The following is a 12664-nucleotide window of genomic DNA, read 5'->3' on the forward strand; positions in this document are numbered from 1 at the left end:
TCTCCCCTTATGGGAACTACTGCGGGCGTGCCTCCAAGAGGAGAGGTCGGTGGGAGCGGACCGCCCGACTCTTACGGCGGTTCGCGAGGCTCTCGAGGAAGTTCGTTCTCAGAGCTCGGACGGCGCCCGGGACCTCATACAATTTAAGGACACGGGATGCCAGACTTCCTCACTGGCCTCAGGCTCCGAATGTGGCTCCGCCTCCTCTGAGTCTGAGGGGGAAGGGGACGGCGATCCTAAATCCCCGCCTCCTACGTATGCGCAGCTGCGGCAAAAGTTAAAAGATGCCTGTTTACGCCCTCTAGTGCCTACGGCTCCTCCTATCGATGTCGTGCCCGCCCATCAGATTAAAGACGCAGCGCCTCCTACTGGCGGTCATGTAGGCGTGCCTCAGCCCCATCTAACACCCGTGCCGCCATGGCCATTAAACGTCCCAAATGTGCCACCTTTTTCAGGCAGACAGTTTCATCAACAAGCCTGGAAACAGTTGCGAACTGGCGCTCCCGCTGCCCCCGCTCAGGCTTACCCTGTTTTGGCTTTGGGCACGCGAGAGGCCCGGCACGAACCATTGGACATGACAGTATTAAAACAACTTAAGGCTGCGGTCCATGACTATGGACCCACAGCCCCATTCACATTGTCACTCCTTGAATCAGTCGGCCAGTCCATTTTAACACCTAGCGACTGGACCCAATTGGCTCGGGCCTGTTTAAGTCCAGGCGGCTTTCTTTTGTGGCAATCTATGAATACAGAGTGCTGTCATGACCAGGCAGATAAAAATGCTGAGGACGGCCACCCTACGTGGAATGCTGATATGCTTTTAGGGCGTGGACCTTATCAGGCTGACCAGACCCAATTCCCTAGACAAGTATACAGGCAAATTTCCAACTGTGCCCAACGTGCGTGGAGGCAGGCGTCCAATCCAAGTGACTCAGCTAGCCACCTCACCAAGATCGTTCAGGGCACGGCCGAACCCTTCGCTGATTTTGTCGCTCGCATACTTGAGGCTGCGTCGCGTATTTTCCCTTCCGAGGTTGACGTTCAGCCACTGGTCAAACAAATTATTTTTGAGCAGGCTAATAAAGAGTGCAAAAACATTCTTCGACAATATAGACATAAATCTCTGGACTCTTGGTTAAAATACTGCAGAGATACCGGTGGGCCACTTACTAATGCGGGCCTAGCTGCGATGCTGGCAAAAGTCAAAGAAAACAGTCCAAAATCTAAATCGACCCGACCCCCCATATCTTCAGGACTTTGCTTCCAATGTCATCAACCGGGTCACAGAAAACGCGATTGCCCCAATCTCAGCCATGGGTATTCCACGGCACAGCCTTCAGGCATAGAGCCTTGTCGCCGTTGCCGCAAGGGCCCTCATAGGGCAGAGGTATGCCGTTCTGCTTTCGATATCGATGGCAACCCACTTACAGGTAGCGCCCAGGGGCCAAAAAACGGCCAGAGGGGGCTCCCCAACCCAGCGAGGAGCCCCCAAAATCAAATCTACTCTCAGGTTCCACCTCCCGTGTCTGCGCTACACCCAGTGCACCCTCAGCCCGTGCCACTCACGGGTCCGCAGGCCTGGACCTCCGCGCCACCTCCCCTCTCCTCTTAACTCCGGAGATGGGGGTACAATTAGTGGAGAGCGACTGCTCCGGTCCTCTGCCCCCGGATTCGGTTGGATTAGTGTTGGGTCGGTCCTCCGCCGCCCTCCGAGGGCTAGCTGTGATCCCCGGGGTAGTTGACTCTGATTTCACTGGTAAAGTAAAGATCATGGTTCAGGCCCCTCAGGGACCTTTAGTAATCAATCCTGGAGACCGTATCGCACAAATGTTATTACTGCCCAGTCTTCACTCTTTAATCCCAGCTAAAAACCACGTTCGCGGCGCTGGTAACTTTGGGTCCTCTGGCATTAATTTTACCGGCTTACATATGCTTTTAAATGAACGTCCCACTTTAGTGTTGCAGATTAATGGCAAGGACATTAAGGGACTTTTAGACACAGGAGCCGACAAATCCATTATAGCAACAAAGGACTGGCCTAGTACATGGCCTACAAATGTGGCGGAACAAACCTTGCAAGGACTTGGTTTTGCTCATTTCCCAAAAATCAGTGCAGCCTTGTTGTCATGGCAGGATAGCGAGGGTCATAGAGGACAGTTTTCTCCATTCATTTTACCTCTACCCATTTCCCTTTGGGGGAGAGACGTCCTGGCCGAAATGGATGTTGCTTTGGTCACCACTTCCCCTGCAGTACGATCTATGCTACCAAATATGGGTTACGTCCCAGGCAAGGGACTCGGTGTCCAGCTCCAGGGCCACCCTTCCCCCATTGAACCAAAACAAAGACCAAGTAAAGTTGGCCTGGGTTTTTCCTAGGGGTCACTGTTTCGCCTCCTAAACCAGTGGAGCCTTTACCCATCTCGTGGCTAACGGACGTACCCGTCTGGGTTCCACAGTGGCCCCTATCTCAGGAGAAACTGGAGGCAGTCAACACTCTGGTCTTGGAGCAGGTCAACGCTGGTCATTTGATCCCATCCACCTCTCCATGGAATACGCCTATTTTTGCCATCCGCAAAAAAATTAGGTCAATGGAGACTCTTACATGATCTTAGGGCAGTCAACGCACAGATGCAGCCTATGGGCCCTGTGCAACGTGGTCTTCCTCTGCTTTCGGCACTTCCCAACCAATGGCCTGTTATTGTAATAGATCTTAAGGATTGTTTCTTTTCCATTCCATTGGACAAAAAGGATACCCCACGTTTTGCTTTTACTGTCCCCACCCAGAACCAGGAACAACCGGACAAGCGTTGGGAGTGGACAGTCTTGCCTCAGGGTATGACTAATAGCCCCACCATGTGTCAAGTCTATGTAGCCCAAGTACTAAAACCTCTTAGAGACCGATATTCCGACTACAGGTGCCTACATTATATGGACGACCTACTGTGTGCAGCCCCCACAGCAGAGAGGCTCCTGGCCTTATACAGTACACTCCAACAAGTGCTGGAAGGGGCAGGGCTGCATATTGCACCTAATAAGGTGCAATTGTCGTCTGTAGTTTCTTATCTTGGGGCTATAGTCGCCCCTACTCAAATTAGACCTCAAAAAATTCAAATAAAAATCAATGCTATCTCCACTCTAAATGACTTACAAAAACTTTTAGGGGATATCAATTGGATTAGGCACTACCTTAACATTCCTAATGCTGCATTGCAGCCCCTCTTTAATATACTTAAAGGAGACCCGGATCTTGCTTCCCCCCGAACCTTCACCTCTGAGGCCAAACAAGCACTGTCAATTGTCAACGATGCCCTTAGTAAAGCTGCCCTAAAACGTTGGGACCCTGCGGGAGACCTTACTCTTTGGGTCCTCGACACCCTTAAACAGCCCACCGCGGTCCTATGGCAGGATGGGCCTCTCCTCTGGATCCATCCCTCAATGTCATCTACTAGATCTATTAGTTACTATCCCGTGGCAGTGGCGGAGATAACTCTCCTAGCCATTCAGAGGGCTATCCAACATTTTGGACGCGAACCATCCACCATTGTTGTCCCCTATTCCATGGAACAGGTACGTGTGCTAATCGCTTGTACTGATGCTTGGGCGGTTTTAGTCTGCTCCACTTCCGCAACTATTACAAACAGAACACCCTCTGATCCTTTGCTAACCTTTGTTCAGTCTCACCCAGTTATTTTTCCAAAGTCCACATCCCAAAAGCCCTTACAGGGAGCCCCAGTAGTGTATACCGACGGTTCTAAAACAGGAGTCGGTGCATATGTTGTTTCAGGATCTGTGCCAAAAACATTCCAATTCGCTACTAACTCCCCCCAGGTAACTGAACTTCTTATAGTTAACCAAGTCTTCTCTAATTTCCCCGGACCTGTCAATATTGTGTCTGATTCACGCTATGTGGTTAATTCTGTGTCTATCCTTGAGGCCGCAGGACTAGTCAATTCTTCATCCTCCGTAGCGACAGTTTTCCTCACCCTGCAAAAATCTATTTAAAATCGGTCTGCTCCTTTCTTTATTACTCATATTAGAGCTCATTCTTCCTTACCTGGACCCATGACCACAGGCAATGCTATAGCTGATCAAGCCACACGCCCCATTTGGATACTCCAATTTTCTTCCCCAGAAGAGCAGGCTATCCAGTTTCATTCAGAGTTCCATGTAAACGCAAAAACCCTTGCCGCCAAATTCGGTCTTTCTCGTGCTGCCGCTCGCGATATTGTTCGCCATTGTGCCGCATGCCCTACTTTAACCCCTGTGCCTTCGGTGGGGGTTAATCCCCGAGGATTACTACCAGGACATATCTGGCAGATGGATGTCACCCACATATCCAAGTTTGGGACCTTAAAGTATGTTCATGTGTCAGTTGACACCTGTTCCCAAGTAATTTTTGCTTCTCTGGAGACGGGTGAGCGTACCACCCATGTCATTAATCACTGCCTTGCTGCATGGGCAGCCTGGGGCAAACCAAAAACTTTAAAAACAGATAATGGTCCTGCATACACAAGTAAATCATTCCAAGATTTCTGCACCCGTATGCAGGTACAACATAAAACTGGAATCCCTTATAACCCTCAGGGACAGGCCATAATTGAAAGGGCTCATCGAACCCTCAAGGCTTTTCTCTTAAAACAAAAGGAGGGAATTGCCACGGGCAAAACCCCTCGAATGCGCCTCTCCCTTGCACTGTTTACTATAAACTTTTTGAATTTGACAGATCATTCTATGTCCCCCGCTGAGAGACACATGTTAAAGGAGCCATCTTCACGAGGCTATGTCCGTTGGAAAGATGTCCTCACGGGAAAGTGGTACGGCCCGGATCCGGTATTATGCTGGAACCGAGGCGCGGTCTGTGTCTTCCCACAGGAATCTGGAAGAGAACCTCTCTGGATACCGGAAAGATTGGTCAGAAAAACAGCCCCGCCGCCGCAAGATACACCTCTATCACCTACGGACGACATCTCCCCCGAGATAACCGAGATTACCACGCTCTCACAGGACGACAAATTGCAACAAAACAACGAGACGTGAGATGCACCCCTTCCGCTTCTTCATACTGGCAGCGGCTTTGCTCCCTGGCTCTTATGCGGGCTTTAACTCCAACCCCACTGCTTTACTGCAGAACGTAGGCAACCCTTGCGACTGCAAGGGGGGGACCAGCAACACCGTACTGCAGCGTACTCACATCGCCACAGCTGATTGTGGGGACAAAACTGCATATCTGCCCCTCCAGGGGATCCCCGGCCTACCACGCGGCTACATATGTGTGCCCAAACCCCGCGTTTCTGATCCCCATAGCAAAAACCACTCCTGTCCTTGCTCGACCTTTCAAGAATCCATGCACAGCTCTTGCGATTCCTCATACTTCCAATGCACTTCTGGCGGTCAGTCGTACTATGCCACCCAGTTACAAAGTACTCGCAGGTCCTCTAGTCCTGACCATTTGCCACAGGTAGTCCATTCATCCCCCTACCTCTCAGCCCCCTGTGTTGGTACGCCTGGACAGTGGGCGTGCTGGCGCACTACGGCACCCGTGCATATCTCTGATGGCGGAGGCCCACAGGACCAGCTCCGCCACCAACAGCTAACAAAGCGATTAAAACCCTCGTCCCCCCATCCCTACTCACGCCTCACATATGGACAATGCCTCCATCAGGCACACACCTTCCTCGAGTTGTCTTGTTCCCCCTCTCATTCATTGGGCTGTATCACCCATCCCTGACGGGGAGCGAAAACTGGGTATGCGAGACCAAAGGTACTGCAGCAGGAGTCCACCCGGGGGTTCCGGGGGTCCTGGGAGAGCATATGCATATGCATGCAGGTTCAATTCCCAGCCTGCCCCAGCAAAAGGGAATAAAAACTGATCCCTAACGGAGACATCAGGGGTTGTGGCCAGGCCCTTGAAGTTCCGTAACTAACGGATCACAAGCACGCTGGGTATGCACCTCTACTCTCTGCCTAGTAAATATTCTCCCGGCCCTCATGAGCCAGGGCCGTCGGGGATGTGATTTGTGCAAAAACAAAAGGAGGGAGATGTAGGGAACCAGACCGGAGGAACCGTGCCCCTAAGATGGCGCCGACTCCCTGCTTCCGGGTTCTTCCTCATCTCAGGGAGTTCCCGCTCTTGCTCGCTCCTTCCCGCCTTAGATTTCCCGCTCTAGCTCGCTCCTTCCCGCCTTGCCACGAGATTGTCCTATCCCCGCGCTTCTAGCCTATCACCTGATTTGTGACGTGTATTGTGCATATAAACCCTTGCTACGCGGGTGTAAGGGAAGTTCCTGCCCAGAAGAGATCGAAGCTGGATCTCCTGCTTGCCGAGCAATAAAGGAACCCCGTGCAAAGTGTTCGGTCTCTGTCTCTTGCTGGACGAGGACGGCGCCGAGCAAGGTACATCACCAAAAGCATGAATCCTCAAAGAAAAAGATCAACAGTTAAGAGTTCATATTGATTAAATACTTTTGCTACTTCAAAGCTTACTGTTAAGAACATAAAAGCAGAAGCTGTAAACTTGCAGAAAATACTTGCATGCAAGGCAGAATAAGGCCTTGAGATGGGGAGATTACCCCGTAATATCTGGAAGGGTTCGGTCTATTCACATGAGTCCTTAAAAATGGAGAATCTGGGGGCTGGCACTGTGGCATAGTGCTGTCTGCGCCGCTGGCATCCTATATGGGTGCCAGTTCCAGTTCCAGATGCTCCATTTCCGATCCAGTTCCCTGCTAAGGTACCTACAAAGCACAGGAAGATGGCCCAAGCACTTGGGCCCCTGCACCCACATGGGAGACCTGGAAGAAGCTCCTGACTCCTGGCTTGGACCTGGCCTAGCTTCGTCCATTGGGGCCATTTGGGGAGTGAACCAGAGATGGCAGATCTCTCTCTCTCTCTCTCTCTCTTTCTCTCTCTCTCTCCCTCCCTCCCTCCCTCTCTATAACTATGCCTTTCAAATAAATAAATAAATATTTTACAAAAAAAAGGAGAATCTGTCCCCACTGTGGTGAGAGAGGTGGACAATGAAGAAGGGTGAGAGACATGTAACATGCAAGAGACTGGACCATTTTATAACAACGTAGATTTGAATGTTGGGAAAGGGAACTAAGAACCAAGGAATGAAGTCACTTCTAGGAGCTAGAAGGGACCTGAAATTTATAAAAAGCAAGAAAAAAGGGACTTGGGTCCCCTAGTGCAAGGTGCTAAAATTTGCCAACAACTCAAATGAGCCTACAGAAGATGCCACTAGGGCTTCCAGAAGGAGTGCAGCAGCCAATGCTTGGATTTTAGTCCAGGAAGACCTTTACCAGACTTCTAGACCACACAACTGGAATAAAGCTGTTATTTCACCTGCTAGGCCTGTGCTAACTTGTTATCACAGCAATAGAAAACTAACACAATTTGCATATCAAATACTTAAAAAATAACTAGTATCCTATATAAAGAACACTTATGACTCAATAATAAAAAGGAAAAGAAACCAGTTTTTAAAACCAGCAGATGTGGCCAGGGAGTGCAGTGGAGGATGGCCCAGGTCCTTGGGCCCTGCACCCTCAAGGGAGACCATGAGAAGCACCTGGCTCCTGGCTTCGGATCAGCGCGGTGCGCCGGCCGCAGCGCACCGGCCGCAGCGGCCATTGGGGGGTGAGCCAACGAAAAAAGGAAGACCTTTCTCTCTGTCTCTCTCTCTCTCACTGTCCACTCTGCCTGTCAAAAATAAATGAATAAATAAAACCAGCAGAAAGGGCCAGTGTTGTAGTGTAGTAGGTAAAACCACCACCTGCAATGCTGGCATCATATATGGGCACCGTTTCAAGTCCCAGCTGCTCCACTACTTATCCAGTTCTCTGCCTAGGAAAGCAGCAGAGGATGGTCCAAGTGCTTGGGATCCTACACATGCAAGACCAGATGAAGCTCCTGGTTCCTGGCTTCTGACTGGCTCAGCTCCTGCCATTGTGGTCATCTGGGGAGTGAGCCAGAGGATGAAAAATGTCTCTCCCCTCCATCTCTGTAACTCTGCCTTTCAAATAAATAAATAAATCTTAAAAAAAAAATAAAAATTATAAACCAGCAGGGGGCCAGTGCTGTGGTATAGTAGGTTAGGCATCCACCTGCGGCACCAGCATTCCATATGGGCATTGGTTCGAGTCCTAGCTGCCCCACTTCTGATCCAGCTCCCTGCTGATGCCCTGGGAAAGCAGTGGAATATGACCCAAGTGTTTGGGTCCCTGCACCCACGTGGGAGATCCAGAAGAAGCTCCTGGCTCCTGGCTTCAGACTGACTCAGCTCCAGTCATTGCAGCCACTGGGGAGTGAACCAGCAGATGGAAGACCTCTCTCTCTCTGCCTCTCAAGTAAATAAATAAATCTTTAAAAAAAAAAAAAAGCAGCAGAAACATGAACAGGTACTTCACCTAAGAGGATATAGAAATGGATGACAAACACATGAAAAGACATCCATGACCAGCAGACATTAGGGAAATGCAAATTAATCCACAACAAATGTGGTAGGCAGCTCTAAGTAGTGGGATGCCATTTCTGAGATGGGATTAGTAGAAGACTCCAGCTTTGGTCTTGCTCACTCTCCCTATTCTCTCACTCACTCACTTCATGGAAGCTATAGGATGAGCTGTCCTAATGTGAAGCCCATGTGGGCACAAACTGAGGGAAGCCTTTAGCCTGTAGCAGGGGCGGGGAGGGGGGATTGAGGCCCTGATTCCAACGCTCATAAGGAACTGAGTCACAGTAACAACCACCTGAGTGACCCTGGAAGCAGATTTTCCCCAGTCAGCTTTGCCGGGACTACAGCCCCAGCCAATACCCTAATTGCAACCTGGTGTGAAACCCTAAAGCCAGAGGGCTTTGCTAGCCTCACCTCGCTTCCTGACCCATGGAAAAAGTAAGTTTATTATGTAGTCATAAATAAGTAATGCAGAACCAGTAGAATGTTTAAAATGAAAATGACATCAACACCAAGTGTTTGTGATGATGTGGAGAAACTGGAGCCCTTATATATTGCTCATGAGAATGTCAAACCACACATCACTTTGGAAAACAGTTTGGTAATATCTTAAAAAAGATAAACATAAGCTTATTTTTCAACCCAGCAATTTCATTCCTAGCGATCTATCCAAGAGAAATGAAGATATTTCTACATTGGGGTCCTGGCTCACTCTGCTACTTTGGAAAATCATGAACCACACTCAGTATGAACCACACAAAAAACTACTTAATTGTATAATGAGTCAGCCCAATCTTTAACTCACAACAGAGAAGGACAGGGATCTTTCTTGGGTCAGTGCCTGGTTTAATTCACTGGTCACCTAAAAGGAAGACAAGAGTGGACAGCAGGGAGAGGGCGTATGTGTGCAGGGGTGAGCAGTCAGGGCTGTGGTATAAATATAAATTGTGCCATGGACTGGGGACAGACGGGTCTGGAATCTCAGAGCTGGACCTGTCCTGTGGCACTCTCCCTGCTACCCACATTACTGGGGCTTCTTCCCTACACCACAGTACTCATCAGCTCTATGTGAAGGGCTTAAGAAGTTGAAAAGCCCAGGCACCAACAGAGACTCAGTTAAGAGTCTTTAAAGGAGGGTCTGGGCATGACTATGTCTGAAAAATGCAGTGGCTGATTTTGAGGTTTGGCTCTGGAGGGCCAAGAGCAGAGAGAGAGAGGTCAGCCACTGTGTCAAGGCCAGCGGCACTTCCTGGTGACTTTGTCCTATGCTAGAGATTGCAGAGGAAAGAAAACAGAATGACACACAAAAAAGGAACCATTTAAAAATCCTGCTTAAGGGTGTGCAGTAGTTATTTCTGATCAGTAGCAGTGTCCATCCCGGAAGCTCTGGACTCGTGGAGCACCTACACACCCCTGGCTCCAGGGAGGTCAGCAGCTCACAGAGAGGAAGCTGGGCTCACACAGGCACTGAGGCCTCCTGTGGAAGACAAGGCCACTCCTCTGCTCTTTTGAAGCATGTTCAACCAACATGTACACAGAGTGAAAACAACATAGGAAAAGCAAAAAAAAAAAAAAAAAAAAAAAAAGTAACCAGTAGGAGGTTTTCAAAGCCACAAAACCCAAAGGAACAAATAGATCAATGTCTTTAGGCAGAATGCAAATTCTGAAGCCTGCGATGCCATGCTGGAATCCTATACAGGTGCTAGTGTGAATCCTTGCTGTTCCACTTCAGGCCAGCTCCTTGCTAATGGCCTGGTAAAGCAGCAGAAGATGGGCTAAGTGCTTGGGCCTCTGCCACCCACATGGAGACCCAGGTAATGCTCCTGGCTCCTGGATTTGGCCTGGTCCAGCGCTGGCCATTACAGCCATCAGGGGAGTGAACCAGTGGATGGAAGATCTCTCTCTCTCTCCCCTCCTCTCTGTAACTCTGATTTTTAAATAATTAAATAAATTTTTTTTTAAATAGCTAACACAGCAGAGCACAGCTTTAACAGCGGCGGGGTTCACGACAGAGACAAGAGCAGAACATTTGGTGCCTGAGTTGAGGCTCCCAGCTGCACACCTCCTGTGCCCGTGCCTGCTGGGAACGGTGGGCAGAGAGCCCACAGGCTCATGGTCTGTGAATAAAACACACACTTTCAGCTTCATGCCAGAAATGTGCACATGGGAACATGGAGCTTGTACTCAGTTGAAGCCTAAGAAGTCTGGCAACCACATTCAAGTGCAAATGAGTACCACTTGTAGAACCCTCCGCAGCCACGTTTAGCCAAAGCGATCTGCTCGGACCGCGTGGTTCTTTCGTGGTCTGCTCAGTCTATGGTTCGCAGGAGCCTGAAGGCTTCGGGGCACAAGAGCACCGAGATGCATGCAGCTTACTGACTTCCACGGTCAGCCCTCCAGGACACTGTTTCTCAAATCACCTTTCAGACACTCTAACCTCCTACACATTCCCTTCCGCATCATTACTGCTTCCTAACGTGCTGGCTGCAATGCTGATCAAGGCATTCTATTCCCTCCCTCCTTTCATACAGGATGTGGAAATTAAATAGTGTTCTTATATTTTTCCTTCCTTTTTTATTATTATGTTTTTTAAAAATTTTTATTTAATGGCAGAGACAGAGAGAGAAGAGAAGGAGAGAGATATATCGACTAATCTCCTCTGTGCTGGTTCACTCCCCAAGTGCCTACAACAGCTGAGACTGGGCCAGGCAGAAGCCAGGACCCAGGAATCGGGGTCTCCTTCAGGGGCGACAGAGACCCAAGAACTTGAGACATTACCTGTTGCCTTCCAGTGTGCACTTAGCAGGAACCTGGACTACAGAGGAAACTGGGACCCAAACCCAGGCACTCCAATATGGTTTGTGGGCATCCAAAGCGGCATCTTAACTGCTATGTCAAATTCTCGCTCCTCCATTGCTTTTCTTTTTTCTTGAGATTTATTTATTTATTTGAAAGTCAGAGTTACAGAGAGGGAGAAAGAGAGAAAGAGAGAAAGAGAGAGAGAGCAAGAGCACTAGAGAGACAGAGACAGAGAGTGAGAGAGAATCCTTCCCCAAAGGGCTGCAACTGCAAGGGCTGGTCCAGGCAGAAGCCAGGAGGCAGGAGCTTCATCTGGGTCTCACATGTGGATTCAGGGACCCAAGCACTTGGGCCATCCTCCACTGCTTTCCCAGGCACACTGGCAGGGAGCTGGATTGGAAATGGAGCATCCGGGCCCCAAACTGCGCCCATATGGGATGGCAGCACTGCAGAAGGTGGCTTAACCTGCTGCATCACAGCGCCGGCTCCTCTGTTGCTTTTCAAAGTCGATGTCTGAGCACTGGAGTTGGGCTAAATTCAGGGAATATTTTTGCAAATGGAAATTGGAATATAAAATTTTACTTGTTTTTACATTTTGTATTTATTTAATTATTTGAAAGGCATAGAGACATTGGTTCACTCTCTAAATGGCCACAACAGTTGGGGCTGGGTCAGGCTGAAGCCAAGAACTCAGTGTGGGTGGCAGGACCCCAACTACTAGAGCTACCACCTGCTGCAATCCCAGGTGCACATAAGCTAAAAGCTGGAATCCGAGCAGAGCCAGGACTTGAACGCAGGCACTCTGATGGAGGATGAGGGCTTCTCAAGTGGCATCCTAATGCACTACCCCAAACGCCTACTCCTACATGAATTTTTTAAATTGAGATATATAGCACATGCCCCCAAAGTCACCATGTTACTGTGTAGAACTCCGGACTTTTTTTAGTGCATTCCCAAAGTCGTGCAAACCTTTAAACTACACCTTTCATAAATGACTTACCAACATCTTTAACACTGACATATGCCGGCTATGAAAAGTCAGCACCAGGAAAAGGTATGTCCATCCTTACTCTGCTCTAAGCCAGTGGTTGTTAGTGTGTGGTCCCCAGGCTACAGCATCAGCATCACCCTGGCACTTGGCACTGATGCCTGTTCCTGGGCCCCACCGCAGATGTCCTGAATAAGAAAGAAAGGAGTGGGGCCCTGCGGTCTGAGTCTTCCCAAGCCCTCCAGGTGATTCTGACGTGCACGCAAAGCTGGAGAACCACTGTCCCGGATGAAGACAATCGCAGTAGCTTCACATAACTAAGCTTCAGGCATTTGAATAGTTATGATAGATGCACATATATATTTAATATTAATAATATCTAAGATCTTTCGGAATCTGTCAATCAAAAGTCAATCCATCAA

At 49.2% G+C, this 12664-nt stretch overlaps 1 protein-coding gene across 1 annotated transcript in view; it reads right to left on the reverse strand.

Annotated features, from left to right (window-relative positions):
* The window catches only part of LOC133751379 (peroxisomal bifunctional enzyme-like), a 56495-nt gene that overhangs the window by 22238 nt on the left and 21593 nt on the right, over window positions 1-12664 (reverse strand). Inside the window, 1 exon segment of the mRNA XM_062181399.1 lies at window positions 2686-2692. Coding sequence (XP_062037383.1) covers window positions 2686-2692 — 7 coding nt within the window.

The sequence above is a fragment of the Lepus europaeus genome, chromosome 2 (genome assembly GCF_033115175.1).
Source record: "Lepus europaeus isolate LE1 chromosome 2, mLepTim1.pri, whole genome shotgun sequence".
Classification (NCBI taxonomy): domain Eukaryota; kingdom Metazoa; phylum Chordata; class Mammalia; order Lagomorpha; family Leporidae; genus Lepus; species Lepus europaeus.